We start from the raw sequence: 15728 nt of genomic DNA, 5'->3' as shown, positions 1-15728 counted from the left end.
TAAATACCCATAAACTATTTTATTAACAAGTGGGGATTGAGAATGCTTTATAAGTTTACTTCACCCAATGTCCAAACCTAGAAATTAGGCTTACATGTACTAGTCATCTGCTCTCCAGTACAGAAAAACATCACCCTTCACCGCACCCAAAGAAAAGCATGCTGCAGGATCCCATATAGAAGCTTCCATTCGCTCAACCCTCACCTAAATCTTTAACAGTATGAACTGTCAGAGCCAGGTCTTCAAAGAACTTGAAGCTTATTTTATAGTCAAATGTGATTATCAGTTGGGAGAAGTCCTCTTTAAAAGCTAATTCCCTTTCCTTAAATCCTTAGGGGGAAAAAAACACAAAAATTTAACTACTAGTAGTGCATACAATTTCCACCTTACATTTCCCCAACTTATTTAGTATCAATCACTTGAGAAATAATACCTAATGTGGAACAAAGGAGGATCTGACAGAGTCTGATCTCACCAACTTCCTTCTAGAAGACTGTTTAGTCTACCAAGCTCATTTCTTCATTCCCTCCCTTCTGAAAAGAGACTGTACCTAAAAAGGAAGATGAAAATAAAATTTATTTATCCTAATTAACTGAACATAGAGGACTGAGGAGGAGAGATTATAGAGTGATGGATATCGTACAACTTCCCATTTACTTTTCAAAACGAGAAACTTGGCTTATTATGCAAGCAACGGGGCTCAGATTGATGATAAAACCTCTCACTAGGTTTAAATAACTCCCATCCCCCAAATATCTTATTTAAAATATTAAGGAGTGACACATTTGCTTCACCAACCAATGAGACTATGCCATTCTCAGTTTTCCTGGAATCATTTTTGATTTTGCTTTCCGTTCTAGCAGAAATTATGAGGATGTTTCTAGAATGAGAAACTAAGAGGACACTTCCCAAGTTTATGTTTAAAGTTGGGATATAAATTAACAGTAGTGACAGCACACTCTGCTCCAGATGACCCCCACGATTCCACTAGAGATATCATTGCAGCCCTGAAGTTACACTGATTTTAGAAATATTAACAATATTTCTATCATTTACCAAGGGCCACCACACGCAGACATTTCATCTCTTTTGACACTAAAAGAGCTGTGAGGAAGATGCTATTATTCCTTTTTTACAGTTAAGGAGGCAGAGGCTCAGGGAGATCAGCTGCCTTTCAGTCAGGGACCAAGCCAGGATATGAACCCAGGGCCTTGAGACCCAGAGGCCCATGCTCTTTACACTGCATTTCAGAGAAATCTAGAGCTCCTTCAGTGTTAAGACATTTATCAGCTCTGACTTACATTCATTCAAGGCAGTCAAAGTAGGTATTGAGATATTGATGACTTCATTACATGAATACCTGTAACGTACAGAAAGGAAAAGCTTTAGAAAAAAAAAAACTCAACTACTGAATAGAAGAACTAATAGTCAGGTACTTACAAATAAATGCAGATGAATGGGTTGAACCTAATTCCCATAGTTTTAGTTATCCAAATGGCAAGAAAAATTATAAATGTATATTTTAAAATGTATAATTCCTTTATTTATTAATCCTAAGATTAAAGAGTAAAAGATGAAAACAATCATATGCTTCCTAGCCTTAAATTTTTTTTCTTTAAAGTGAGCCAGCATCCTCTATCATAAAATGAACACCTGGCACCAGATCTCCTATTTTGATGAAAACTGTACCTGAAAAAGAATATTTTACTTGTCCTTTTTATTTTTAAAATGTAAGCTATAAATATATACCTAATTATAAGAAAAATAATGGGTGTGTATAACAAATATCATAAAAGCATTTTAAAAATCATTCTGAAGCTAAAACTGGAAGTTGCTGGTTGTACTTTTAACTGCATAGGTATCCAACTGCAACAAAATGAAGTTATGAGAATTCACATTCCTTAAATGAAGAAAATACAAAGTAAGTTTTACAAAGTTCAGTGACATCTCTGAAATAGCTGTAGTAAAATATATTATCTATATGCATAATTATTATACTGACATCTTTTCTAGAGTAGCTCCTTTTTTTTTTTGAACACTGGGGTGCATGTAACTTTTTTTTTTTTTTAGGATTTTTCACGTTAACATTCTAACATCTTTATTGGAGTGTAATTGCTTTACAATGTTTTGTTAGCTTCTGCTTTACAACAAAGTGAATCAGCTGTATGTATACAAATATCCCCATATCCCCTCCCTCTTGCCTCTCCCTCCCACCCTCCCTATCCCACCCCTCTAGGTGGTCACAAAGCACTGAGCTGATCTCCCCGTGCTATGCGACACATATTTTAATATTCACAGAAAGGACAAAGACCATGACTCTAATAATGACTTATTTTAAAAATCAGGTAAATAGTTAATCGTTTAACTTACAGAATTGCATGTTTACCTCAAAAAATAAGTATGTTAGGCTATGTTTCTTATGTATTGTGTTGCCTTACTCAAATGTGTCTGCAGCCAGTGAATGAACATATTTTATACTCAGTTGAGAGATTTTTATCAGTACACTTAAAGGCAGCAGGGTGCATAATTACGTATGCCTGCCATCTGCATCACCCTCCAGGTGCAGGAGACATTAGCTTTATTTAATATTACCACAACATTAATTTTACTCCATTAATTTATGTCATTTGTCCTTTATTTCAAACTCAGATTGCCAAAACTAAAGCAGTAGAGGTGATGACCCAATTCTGATTTTAGTGAAAGTCTTATAAACAAAATCTTCAATAACCTCATTAGCTCAGAATACTCTTAAAACAGGAATTGACTGGCTTGCTTTTACTTTTTAAAAAAGGAGTCTACAAACAAAACCTTTCCGATTTTGGTATAATAGTTTCTTCCAAAGAGAGAGTATATTGTGAGATATTTTTGTAGGGCTCACTGATAAGGCACTAGAAAATACTAAATCATATCATGAAAAAGGTATTTTCTTTCAGTTCTTTTAAGTCCAGGAGAGTCTCTATTGCGTCATTATCGCCATTCTAGTATTTGCAACTCTCCCTTTCTGACAGAGAGAGCAGACCTCAAGTTCCGATCCTCGGTAGGCAACTGTATTTTGATAGAATTCAACAACATCACTTTTGCTCATAATTACTCTAAATTTATGGCAAATTATATTGGTTTTCCACTTGAAGTAGTGAGATATAACTCCTTTTTAAAGCACATTTAAGTTAAACAGGAGTCTAAAGATATTTAGTAATTAATAGTAGAGTTATATGAGGATATGGGAAACAGCATGAAGATTGTATGCCAAACAACTGAAATTTTGGTATAAGTTGATTTGCATCCAACTTCAGAAGAAAAAGACATGGTAATACAAAAATGAAAATGGAAGTCTATTTAAAGAAAGCTACTGAATTTCCATTACTCTATGTCTTCCAGGATAGAATACTACAATACCTCTTACCATTTCTTGATAGCTTGTCATGTGCATGGTATTAATGCTTTAAATACAGTTATCTCAGTTAATTTTCCAAAGCAAGGTAAACCTGTAAGTTTTACTGAATGGAATAAAGGACCTTTAGGTAAATGAAATTCAGAGAGTAGAACCTTGAATGCCAAATATTTCAAGGTAGACTCAGGTGAAAAAAATCACAACTTCTAATACATCAATAAGAAAAGAAGAGGAAAAGTAGGTTTTCCAAGGATAATTGTTTATTTCTGAAAATCCACATGTGAGGAGGAGAATGGGGGAAGGAGGGAGAAAGGATCACAAAGAATCAGCGAATGACACGGCTTTCTGAAAAACGTCCAGTATTAAATGAATAAGTTACAGCTCCCTCTCAGAAGCTGCCTAAAGCAGTTTTCCTTTGATGGCAGTACTTTCTGAAACTTCAAGAAACATTTTCAGCGAGAGAATTCTGAGATCATTACCACAGATTTGCCTCTGTCTTGACAGAATTCCTTGGAAGGACCTACAATTGAACTTTCAGTACTTGAATGATAAATAAAATTCCTAGGCAAATTATACAATTTTTTCTAATTTACATAAAATGGAGTACCTGTATTTTGAAGGAAAAAAGAAGCTGCAATGTCAAAAATCAAAGTAACCATATTTGCTTTGCCTAGTTTCCACGCTCTTCATTTAGAAATGTTCTTGTCACCAACATGTGTTTTTCCTCCTGAGGTAACAGAGGCCAATCCCACCTTACAAATAGCTCCCTTTAGGAAAGGTCAAAGTTAAACATGAATTCCTCGTAGCCAAAGTTGAGGAACATCTTTGCACAAATCAAATGCATTCCAGAATACTTGTCACTGACATGAAACAACACAGCAGGGCTGCTGAAAGCAGGTGATGACAGTTTCGACATTCCCACACCTAGACCCAAGAAAGCATACTGATTCTTGTCTCCCTGCAGGCATCTTTTCAACTTCTCCACTCACCGTGATGGAGATCTGAAGACAGGCACTAAATCTCTGGCATTCTCAGACAATAAGCTAGATGACCAGGTCTAAGACAGCTTGGCATGGTATACCTCAGAGCAGGGAAGAGCTTACTTTGCTTCTTCGAATCTATCAAAATCAGCTTTATCAAGATTCTTAAAATGGAAAAAAAAAGCTCCTTTTTCTTGTCTTTCATGAATTTTAATCTTTTATGCTTCTAGTTCCATCACTGTTCTGACGTACGGGCTCTACTGACTTGCCACACCGCATTGCTACATCTGCTGCTATAAATCAGTAGGTGTTGAAATCAAATACATCATCATCATCACCACCATCATCATTTTGGAGGGGTCACAAAGAACACCAGAAATATGCAATATTCACCAATGTAATTTAATCACAAAAACAAATATTCTGAACCTATTATGGGCAAGCCACAATCTTGAGTTGTACATGGTCTTGAGTTGCACATGGAATTAACACTATAACGTTCAAGTCTTCAAACTCTTTGATCACTTTCTTCCTTCTCCACGGAGAGATCTTACATTTCCAAGAAAGAATAACATAGGAAGCATAAGCCTTTGTCACTCTCTCTAATGTTGATGCATCGATATTCTTTCCCTCTCAATCTTCTTTTCCTTCCTTCCTTCATTCCTTCCCTCTCTTTCTTCACTTCTACATGCTTTGACTTCGTTAATTAGTAGCAGTTCAGGAGGGGAGCTTATCCCCAGCGTTTTACATTCTTAAGTGGCATTCCCACTGCTTCCTGTTTTGCATTCAGTATGAAGGCTGCAGCTAGCTTAACTAAAACAAGGTAAGACCATGAAATTAATCACAACCTATATATAATGCAATCATTTACATGCTGAACAAAAATGTATAGAGCCTCTCCTATTTGCCAGGCACAGTGATAGTAGCTAAGGATATAAAAACATCCAAGATACTATACTGGTGTGTCCTAGGGCTTCCGTAGCAAAGTTCCACAAACAAGGTGGTTTACAACAACAGAAATTTATTCTCACAGTCTTGGAGGCCAGATATCTGAAATCAAGGGGTCAGCAAGGACAAGTTATCTCTGAAGACTCCAGAGAAAAAACCTTCCTCATCTCTTCAGCTTCCGGTGGTTCCAGGTACTCTGTTTTGTTTTTTGTTTGTTTGGTCCCCATCTTTACACAGCCTTCTTCTTCTGTCTCTGTGTCTCTACATAGCCTTCTCTTAAGGATTTAGGGTCCACTGTAATCCAGCATGACCTCATTTTAACCAAACTGATTACATCCACAAAGACCCTATTTCCAAATAAGGTCACATTCTGAGGTTCTTAGTAGACATGAACTTGGGGGCAATGCTCTACAGGCTAGTACAGATACCCAGCTGGGTGCTCTCACAGGAGTGCCTTCACACATTTACTCAAACTTCAATATGGCTGGTTAACTGGCCTTCCTAGGGTGTGCCACAGAGTGGCCTCCATAAAATCTTTGCTGGTTAAAACATAAAAGTGGGTGGCTCAGCTTCCAGCAGCCAACCATGAGAGGATCTTGACATGCCTTCATGACAGAGGGCCATTAATTGGTGAGTAAGAGGTTAGATGTGTCACTGGGATAGTAAAATGAGTTTTGTTACCTCAAGTACCTCAGTTTACAATAGCTGGTTGGGGAGAATAGCTTCCGAATTGATGCAACGTGTAGTTGTGTCATTCGTTTCGTATATCTAAGAATCACAGAATTTTTACATTTTAGAACTTGATATAAGCTTTGAGATAAAATCACCTATCATTTTACAGATGAGATAAATCAGAGGGAATGCATATGTTCATTAGCTAATTAGGGGAAGAACTAGCAGAACAAAGGTTCCTCAATTCCTTGCTCAGTGTTCAAATCAGATTTTTCATGTTCATTATTACAAATAATTTTCATTATGACTTCTTCTATCTGAACATGCTTTAACTCTTGACTACTGTAAAGAACAACTTATAATATTGCATCACTCGTAGCGTTTCAGAAAAGCACATACAGGCACAACACCTCTCTTTTTTTAATGCTGTTTATCTTCCTCTGCTCCATGAGGAGTCTGTGCATTTTTAGCATTAGTAAAAATTCTGGGCATAAAAAGCTTTGAGCTTTTCATAATGTTGTTGTCCAGAGTTTCTCTAACTGTAAAACTATGGACACCATATGTTCAGTTAGACATGATAAAAGCCAATTTTAAATTGTAAATCTTGAACAGTATAATAAAGCTTTTCCCCAGTAAAAAGAACAAAATAAAAATGCCTGCTTTTTTTTGTGCACCATGAAACTTCTTATTTATTCACTTCAATTCCGCATTTACACAAAAGCGCTGTAATAAAATATCTGTACACTACTTTTGTTACAAATATAGATAATATTTAAAGTGACTTTATATATTCTACTGTAGGAGTTTCACGCTCTAAAATGGGAATGAACACATGATAATTCCTCACCAGTTGTCTCAATAAACAGCTCCATCTGTTTCCCTTAGTCTTAAACTATTGTATTATAAGATGTTAATATAAGGCAATGAAATGAACTTATGTTAATCCCCTTAATTTTTCTATCAATTTACTAATGGCATACAACCAAAATAATTACTAACACATTGCTTTTTCTCTGTCATTAAGATTAATACTAATTGAAAACCAACTGCACAGCACACTGACACAGTTTCAGTGTTGCATCCCTTAAAACCATCACTAACAATTCAGAGAGCCTCCTATGCTCCTGCGTGGTTAGCAAGGCTGCTTTCTAGAGAAACTGCAGTCAATACAGGGCAGCGTCATCATTTCACTTATAGAAATGTGAAAATATTGTATAATAGGTCAAAAATGAAAACGAACAGCAAGATGTGCAATAAGTGGTTTCTTTACAAACTTAGGAACATTGCTTCCTGTTGTTATTTACCCAATCTTGAAGCCCGTTTTAGGAGAAAACTATATATGTGCGTATTAGAGCTGGGAGTTGCAATGTTTTAATAATAGTCAACATTTTTAAATACTGAAAGTATTTTTAAACATTTTCAGTACAACTTTTTTCTTTTCTTTTTTAGTTAGAAGTGAGGAGAGAAGGTGGATTAACAGAATGCATTTTTATAAAACTTGAGATTTTCTTCTTTACTTTATATTTTCAATTTTCACCTTAATTTCATGAGACCATTTCCCCTTGGTTAGCTTTCGAATGATTTTTTTTCCTTTCTCTACTAACCAGTTGAGCCCATATTAATTTCTGCCCACATGATTATAAAATGTCATATATCTTCAGGAAGAAAGACTGGATTTATCTACGCAAAGAGCCCTTCTCTTTGAGTTTCCATCACAGAATGCAAAGAGAAAGGGAAAGTGATGCTAGGTTGTAAGAAAATCATTTCCATATGAGAAAAACAAATTTACATGCGATTTTTTTCCTACAGTTTTGAAGAGCCGGATGAACACAGCCCAGGAGGAGTGCACAGGACCAGTTCCACTCTCTTTGTAGCATGGGATGTTAAGTGAGAAGTTGAGTTGGCTCAATTCTGGCAGCTAATTCAGGAGAGAACCATCAAAGTGACGGTGCCTTTTGTCCGCTTAAGGATGGAAACGGCTTCTTCATGTGTTACCCCTTCTAGACTCTGCCCGTTGACAGCAATGATCTGATCACCCCTCTTTAGACGCCCATCTTCAGAGGCTGCTCCCTGCAATTATAAAGCGGCTTGTTTACTTCTCAAAAAATGCTGCCTTGCAGTTACACAACAGAAAAAGATCCAAACAAGAATGTGAATTGCTCTGCATGTACACACACATTGCTCTCAGCGCTCCACAGGTGCTCCAAAGCCATTAAGCAATGATGAACAGACACAAAGGAAGCCTTTCTCCTAAATGGCTTCAGCCCTGAGATTCCAATTTGAGAGAGAATTTAGCAGTCAATAGATTAGTTGGATGGCTTTTTGGCTGTTCAGCACAGCAGTTGGTAGGAACTCAAATTAATAAAGAATATTTGGGAATATGCTTAGTAGGAATGATTTCATAGAATCCAAGATTTTTTATCCTATAAAGAAGACCTACAGAAAGAAAACAAAGGATTAGCAGTTTTACAGGACAAAAGCAGTTTTATAGGACAAGGGCATGAGGGCCACCAAACCCAAAGGTTTGCAGAAGCATAAAAGCCCACATGTATGCTGACAAGGACAGGATAAGGCACAAGTCGTGCTAACTCTAATTCTAATTCTTTCTTTGTCTTTCAAAAGGTGGCTTAAGCTGCTTGATTCTTTACTTCCCAAGGGTGGACAGTCTTCATATTCCTTATGGGCCCTAAATGATTAAGACTAAACACAGACACTGCTGTTTGGAAAAGAACCTCATCTTAGGCATAAGTATAGTAGGCAATTATGCAATTAAATATAAGATTAAAAATATGGAAAAGTTAATGAGGAATCCATAATGATGAAATGCTTAAAATATGTTCTAACTAGCATGCCTTAAATAAATTGTTCCGAGGCTGAGAAAAAGGACTGCATGACTCTTCTATTTACTGGCAAATGCTGTTTGTATTTTTGGACATACCAATGGCTTTAAAAAATCTCATAAATTAAGCCTATAGCTAGAGAGATAGCTATAGCTATAGATACAGCACTTTAAATTGGTGAAAAATAATTTTTTTTCAAAATAATAGAATGAAACCTCCCTAAGTAAGCACTTTAAAGGACTATAATACTAATCTAAAGCCCCTGTACCAAATCTTTCAATGGGTTTAACATAATTTTGTTTCCTCCGTGCTGTAAAATTTTGAGAATCTGAATTTTCTCCTGCAGGAAATTTTGTCATTCCTAAAAATTGTCTTAACAAAAAATTAACAATAATTATATGGGTTTAAGTTATTTTAATAGCTTCACCAATGTTGTTAATAACTTTATTTGTATTCTAAATATTCTTACCAAAGAAGAGGATGCTATATGATTATAACTATATACCAACAGTTTTCTTTTCTTTATTGAATCCCTTGAATGCAAACAGCTGATCTGTGGTAGGTGATAGAGCTGCTGGATACTCCTTAATATTTTTAGTAGTTATTTTTCTATTCCATTCAATGAAATGAAACTTGCAAAATAAATGCCCTACTAACTAGTTATTCTCCTTATGTATTTTATGTACTTTTCTGTGCCTGTTTTATATTTCACAACAAAAAATGCAAAGAAAAAAATGTCAGGTCTCTTTAGCATACACATATTTAAAATGTCCGATTTGCAAAAGACGTTCAATCACATACAACTTGTTTCCAAAGGAAAACAATCAGGCCTGACTGTCTAACTAACGTTCATTAATAGTTTTATGTATATTGTCGAGAGTACCCATGGAACTTCAATTTGAGCCTATTTTCCTTTAAACATAACTAAACCTCAAATTGGACAAACATATCTAACGACCTATTCCGGTAGGGATTTCCAAAAGAAAATAATCAACTGTTAATCATTGGGCGTTACCTCAAGCCATAAACTTATAAGCCCGCTGCTGACCACCATTAATGAATGCTTAGGGGGGAAGAGGGTGGTTAAAATTTGCAAGCTTACCTTCGCGAACACTGTTTTAACATAAATGGGTAAATCTCCGTGAGGGCTGCCATATCCTCCTACTATACTGAAGCCCAAGCCATCTGGTCCTCGGTCTAGTGCAATAGACTTACACTGAGGAGGTCTACAGTAAAGGGGAGAAAAAAAAGAGTCTTTAGACTTTAAAAAAATATATACATATATGGCATATATATATGTATCTCCATGAATCTGTAAGTTATGGGTTAGCTGACATCCACCTAAAGCTAGTATAACTCTCTGTGTTACCGACAGTGAGTACATCACGGGTATTTTGGGGATGCTTAAATTGTCAGTGTGTGCTGTGCTATGTATCTGAAATTTACATAATCTAATGAAAGACTACTTAACACCCTATTCTCTTACTCATGTATACTACCCTTAAGCTAACATATTCATGGCAAGCTCTCATTGTATAAAGCAGCTCCTTCCTTTTCCAGTTTATTTAAAGTGAGAGGCTAAACTGCCAAAGACTATGATGGAATAAGTCATAAACATCAGTATTCCCAAGCTCAGAGACAAAAATAGATGATAAGAAATATAAAAGCTGCATCAAATTATGTAAAAATTCCAACATGCTCCTCTCTCTATATTCTAATTCTCGTGTACTCAATTTTTGGGTAACTGTGAATTTTTTTTTTAATCACAAGTATGATTCATTAAATGATTAGGCAATGTTGGAATTTTTAAAAGGATAGATTGACCCCCAAGACTAAAATGTTCCCTCAAAAAACTCAGAGATGAAAATGTGGGAAGAGTAGTAGCATGCATGCATATCTGCTTGTCTATCTATCTACCTACCATTCCATAATCAAAGAGTTTAGAAACACTTGGTTTTCATATTTTGTACCTCATCTTCCATCATTTCACCTTTACGTGGGTAACAGGGACATACAAACCACAGTATACGAGCTCACCCTAAATCATCGTGAAATATACTGCTTGACGTCAGCCCAGTGAAAGAAAGACTAGAACTGGCAGGCTCCTGCTGATGACCTGTGACCACACTCACATCTCCTCCAGCAACCACCTGTACACAGGAGAAATATAAAGAGAAAAAACACACGCTCATGTGGCTAGGAAGACATCGTAATTTTTCTTCAAAAAGAGCACTGGGAATAAAATGTGTATTTTATCATACACTTAATCATTTCTCTTAACATAAATTCAGGAATTTCATAAGGTCCAGAGGCCTCTTCCAACTGACACTAAGAATACGCTACTAATTCAATTCTACCAAGTTCTTTGATGCTTTTCAAACATGGTTTCACATGCAATTGTTTTCTAAAGATCTTTAGAATGTAAGTCACTCAATCACACCACTTAAAATTTCAGCGATTAATCATTTCCTGCCAAGACCATGAATTTTCCCCCTAAGATATAAAGTATGAAATGATAAATGCATCAGGATAAAATGTGACAGAATGTGTTTCCTATGTACTTTCTTGGAATTCTCAAAGTAATCATTTATGTTCAAGGGAAACAGTAAATACAATAATAGGAGATTTAATCATTTTATAGCTTTAACATTAAATCTCATGTGTCCTCAAGCTACCCATATTAGAAGAGTTGGGATAAAAATCTTACCTGCATTTCAATGGAGCCAGAGGCATTTTTCAGAAAGTTAACTGCCTGGGTGTGAGTCATCCCCTCAGTGGATGTGCCACAGATAGTGACAATCCTATCCCCAACCTGCGAGGGAGAGAAATAGCCATCTGCTACAACAGCCATGGAGAGTGGGATGATTTCCTTCCCTACCTTCCACACCACATATATACTACTAATCAGCAATAGAAATAGAACCAAGGAAACGTCCAATTCCAAGCAGCAGCGACCACAAAGAGAAGCTGCAAGTAATGGCTGAGTTCTATCATCTTTGGTGCAATGGGCAGGGAATCACGCTTGCCTTTTCTTTGTTTCTCCTGGTTAAAACATTACTTCCTATTAAAAGAATACCATATCTGCTATCTTTTGGGAACCAGAATCTCTCTGGATATTATTATTATACACATTAGCTGTGACTCTAAGTCAAGGGTTGGCAAACTACGGCTGACAGGCCAAGACTGGCCCACTGTTTATTTTGGTTAATAAAATCTGGTTGGAGGACAGACATGATTATTTGGCTGCTTTCACAAGGCAGAGTTGAATAGTTGCAACAGGGACACACATGCATGTCCTGCAAAGCCTAAAATATTCATCTCGTCCTTTACAGAAAAGTTTTCTGACCCCTGTGTTACGCTTACAATCTGTTTTTAAGTGCCAGTCATAAATTTACATAGCAAAAGGGAAATAGAACCATTACCGATTTAGACAGTATTTAAATAATGATTATGGTTTGAGACCATTTTTAAGGCATGAGGCCATACAGATTTTACTTTATAGAGATTGAGTTACTTTAACGGAATATTCACATTATTTCAGAACTGGGCAGTTAGCATAAATTCTATCATAGTGCTCTACATATGCAAAATCCCTCAATTTTGAATCAAGCTCTGTATAGTTTCACATTGTAAGTCATGTTTACACTAAACTTTTGCAAAACTGATAAACAAATGCAACATAAATGACAATTTTCAATTTAATAAAGTTAAACCAGCATTTAAACCAAAAAAAACATGTAAAGAAAAAATTTCACTTCATTCTGGCAATACCTTCTGAGAATACCTTCTGTTTTATTTTAACTTCTTCCACAGGGTTTCAAACAAGTAAAAAATATTAAGAAATAACTATAAATCATCCCATTGCATTTACTTGAAAATCTGTATACAACAACAAATTCTCCTCTCAAGCCCTGATGTGGCTGGGTAAGCGGATTTAAAAGTTGACAGACATCTCAAACTGCCTGCAACAGTTGGCCAGAGTCAAAGGGTTTATAAAACCTTTCGACAGATTTGCTAGGGCTACCAGGGCTATCAGTAAAACTTACTCTGAGTTTCTGGGTCTGAGCTGCAACTCCATTCGGGTGCATCATTGCAATAAATATAGGAACATCACCAAGTGGGCTGCCCACTCCTCCAGCAATGCTGATCCCCAATGAGTCAGTGGGTCCCTGCCATTGGACAGACAGAGTATTTTGGTCAAACTGATATTTTTAATTGGATTTTGGTCTCTTTGGCACAATATTCTATAGTTAACTTTGATCTTCTAAATGTGAGGGTGGAAAATGATGCCCAAGAAAATTGTATTACTTTATTTGATACAGGTCCTTAATGTGATTTAGAAAAATAAGCATCTGTTCAGGAGGTAAAAGAAATCAAAACTAAATGAAAATCATGCTACAGGGAATGAGGAAAATCAAGGAAGCTGATGAAGTGAAAAGGAATCAGAGAGACCCGTGTTCAAAGCCAGAAACCCACACTTACAAACGCTGGGATCTGGAACAAGTCCACTGCTTTCAATGAATCCCTAGATCTTCACGGACAAAATGGAGATTACCGTGCCTCTCACAAAGGGCGGCAGTGACTATTAAATGAAATGACGATGGTATGAAGTGTCTACAAGTGTGCTCAGCACTTATATCTGCTTTTATTTTCTCTGTTGTGCATGGCTATCAGAGGAATCTGTTTCAGGAGAATGGGAAATCTCTGTTGAAGGCAATGGCTAATTTATCCTAATATGAGAAGTGAGAGAGACCCGGCATTATTTTGCGTGGGGCTGGGTTGATACCATTTGTGGCAATAAAGAGTACACCAAAAATGATTTTTCAAACAAGGAAATTCAGCAAAGACTGCATTGGGCTATTTCCACTGCATATAATACATATTTTATCAGATGGTACTATAAAATAGTAAGGCAGCTAACAGGAAAATACATATGCAGATGCCTTTGGAGTCAACAGAGTTTATATTGTTTCCTCTCTCCCAAGTTACCTTTTTAATTTCAACTGCTCTTAATCCCTGTATTTCAGATGCCACTGTAAATAGGAAAAAGATAAAATATGGTTATTAGTACATTTTTAATGTTAGTTTAAATTTCAGTTGATGTCTACAGCTAGATGGGACTAAGTGAGGTACCCTAATTTTTTTGCAAAGGGGGTTTCAAAGTTACTAGCACACATGATTAAATCTGTCTTACGGACGGACTTCCCAGTTGGAAAAATGCACACACCATCCTGTTTCTTCCTTCTTATTTCAAGCATTGCTTACACAACTCCAGAATCCACTTTGAATGAGTTAAGGACAGGATGTGCTTTGGATAGAAAGACATGTGCACAGCTGAGAGAAATAAAGTCATGGAAGCATTAAAAAGAATCCATGGACTTAAGTGCCTAAATTTCTAGAATATTAGTTACATTGCAAACAGAGACTGCCATATGGTTAGTTTCTTCAATTTGAACAACTTTCAACCAATGCTCCAAGCCAAAAAACCCTCTGCCTCATGATTTCATGTAATTAAAACACAGGAGGATCATATTAATTTTATCAAGCAAATTTCTTGCAATCTTCATGGAGAAAGAAAGCTTCACTTAATGGGACCTTCTGATATACTGGTGTTACATTAAACAGAAAAAGGGAATAAAAATCAAATACAAAAATCTGCTTCGCAAGAAAAAAATTGCAGGATCCTGATTCTGATGTTTAGTATACCTCGTAGGGAAAACATCAAACGGGAAATGCCGCTATAGGCATTGCTTCATGCTCTTCTGAATTTTTGCACCTATACTAGGGTTTGGGATGATTTAGAGGAAAGAGAGCTTCAGAGGTAAAGTAAAACAGGGGAAAAAATCACGGTTGATGGCCAAAATTCAAACCACTTAAAATTTCAATCCAATCTTACATGCATTCTTCTTTGAGCCGCTTTCCAGTGACTCAGATGTACTGGACCCCGCAAGTGGAAAAGTGAACGATGACAGGCTCCCTTCACTTATCTACAAATACATAACAGTTGTTTTAGAAAGTTTGGGAAGTAATAATACCCGCTAAATACAACTTATTTCAGAATTCTTTTAATGGACTTAGAAATACTTGTTAAGCAACAGTGGCATTTGGTAATTTGAAGGGCAATCAATATGGAGAGTTTCCACTGAGTTTTCTCTTTTTTTTTTCTTTTTTAGGAAGAATTTGTCCAATGACATAAATAAATTAAAGGCAAAAGAACGGATGCAATTGATTCCAACCTTCCTAAAACTTTAGTGGATTTTCATAATCTCACCCAAGCTAATCTTCTCTAAATTTAAACAAATGCTGTACATAGATGGGGACTTCAACAACTGCAGAATTAAGGCCAGTCGACAGGAAACGAATGGTAATCATTCAAGGGTGACTAAGAGGTCCTTAAGGACAGGTAAAATAAAATAATAATAAATAATAATAAATAATAAATAATAATAAATGATAAAAATGGGCTTCTGTCATCAGAAGGCAAGACAAGAGAGGGGCTTACCAAGAGACTCCAGCTATCTCACACCATATTTTATACGTGGTGGCGAGCTTCTACAGTTCACCTACATGGGATTTTTTCAGTTCAATACTGATTGATAAATGTTTGTTATAAAAATACTTTAAACATATGTCTTTGTAGACTTTATATGTATATATTAATAGGTTTACTTTTGAGATTATGGAAAAAGAATCATGTCAGAAAAGAAGAATGGTTGGAATTAAGTTCCTTAGAATGACTCACAAACTACTCAAGAGCTCCATCCACCTTGCTTGCCTGTTCACTCCCATCTCTCGTTCTTCCCTATCACAAACTCTGCACCTCAGCCACTCTGCCAAGCTGCCAGGTGTGTACATGACCCTGGACAGACTCATGGTCAGGGCCGTCTTTGAGTTCCT

General features: G+C 36.3%; 1 protein-coding gene across 6 annotated transcripts in view; it reads right to left on the bottom strand.

Moving 5' to 3' along the window:
• Positions 1-4752: 4752 nt before the first annotated feature.
• MPDZ (multiple PDZ domain crumbs cell polarity complex component) overlaps positions 4753-15728 on the bottom strand; it is a 166650-nt gene continuing 155674 nt past the window's right edge. For 5 of the 6 annotated variants that reach the window (XM_049710912.1, XM_033439782.2, XM_033439783.2 and 2 more), the window contains 7 exons: positions 14728-14818; positions 13821-13864; positions 12878-13000; positions 11539-11643; positions 10869-10981; positions 9934-10057; positions 4753-8061 (listed from right to left, as the gene is read on the bottom strand). In XM_049710912.1, coding sequence (XP_049566869.1) covers positions 7915-8061; positions 9934-10057; positions 10869-10981; positions 11539-11643; positions 12878-13000; positions 13821-13864; positions 14728-14818 — 747 coding nt within the window. In that variant the 3' untranslated portion in view covers positions 4753-7914. The remainder of the gene's footprint in view (positions 8062-9933; positions 10058-10868; positions 10982-11538; positions 11644-12877; positions 13001-13820; positions 13865-14727; positions 14819-15728) is intronic. The other variant, XM_049710914.1, reaches the window with a different exon arrangement.

The sequence above is a fragment of the Orcinus orca genome, chromosome 6 (assembly GCF_937001465.1).
Source record: "Orcinus orca chromosome 6, mOrcOrc1.1, whole genome shotgun sequence".
NCBI classification, from domain to species: domain Eukaryota; kingdom Metazoa; phylum Chordata; class Mammalia; order Artiodactyla; family Delphinidae; genus Orcinus; species Orcinus orca.
Note: the sequence above shows the minus strand (reverse complement) of the source record. Positions and strands in the feature narration are given on the sequence as shown.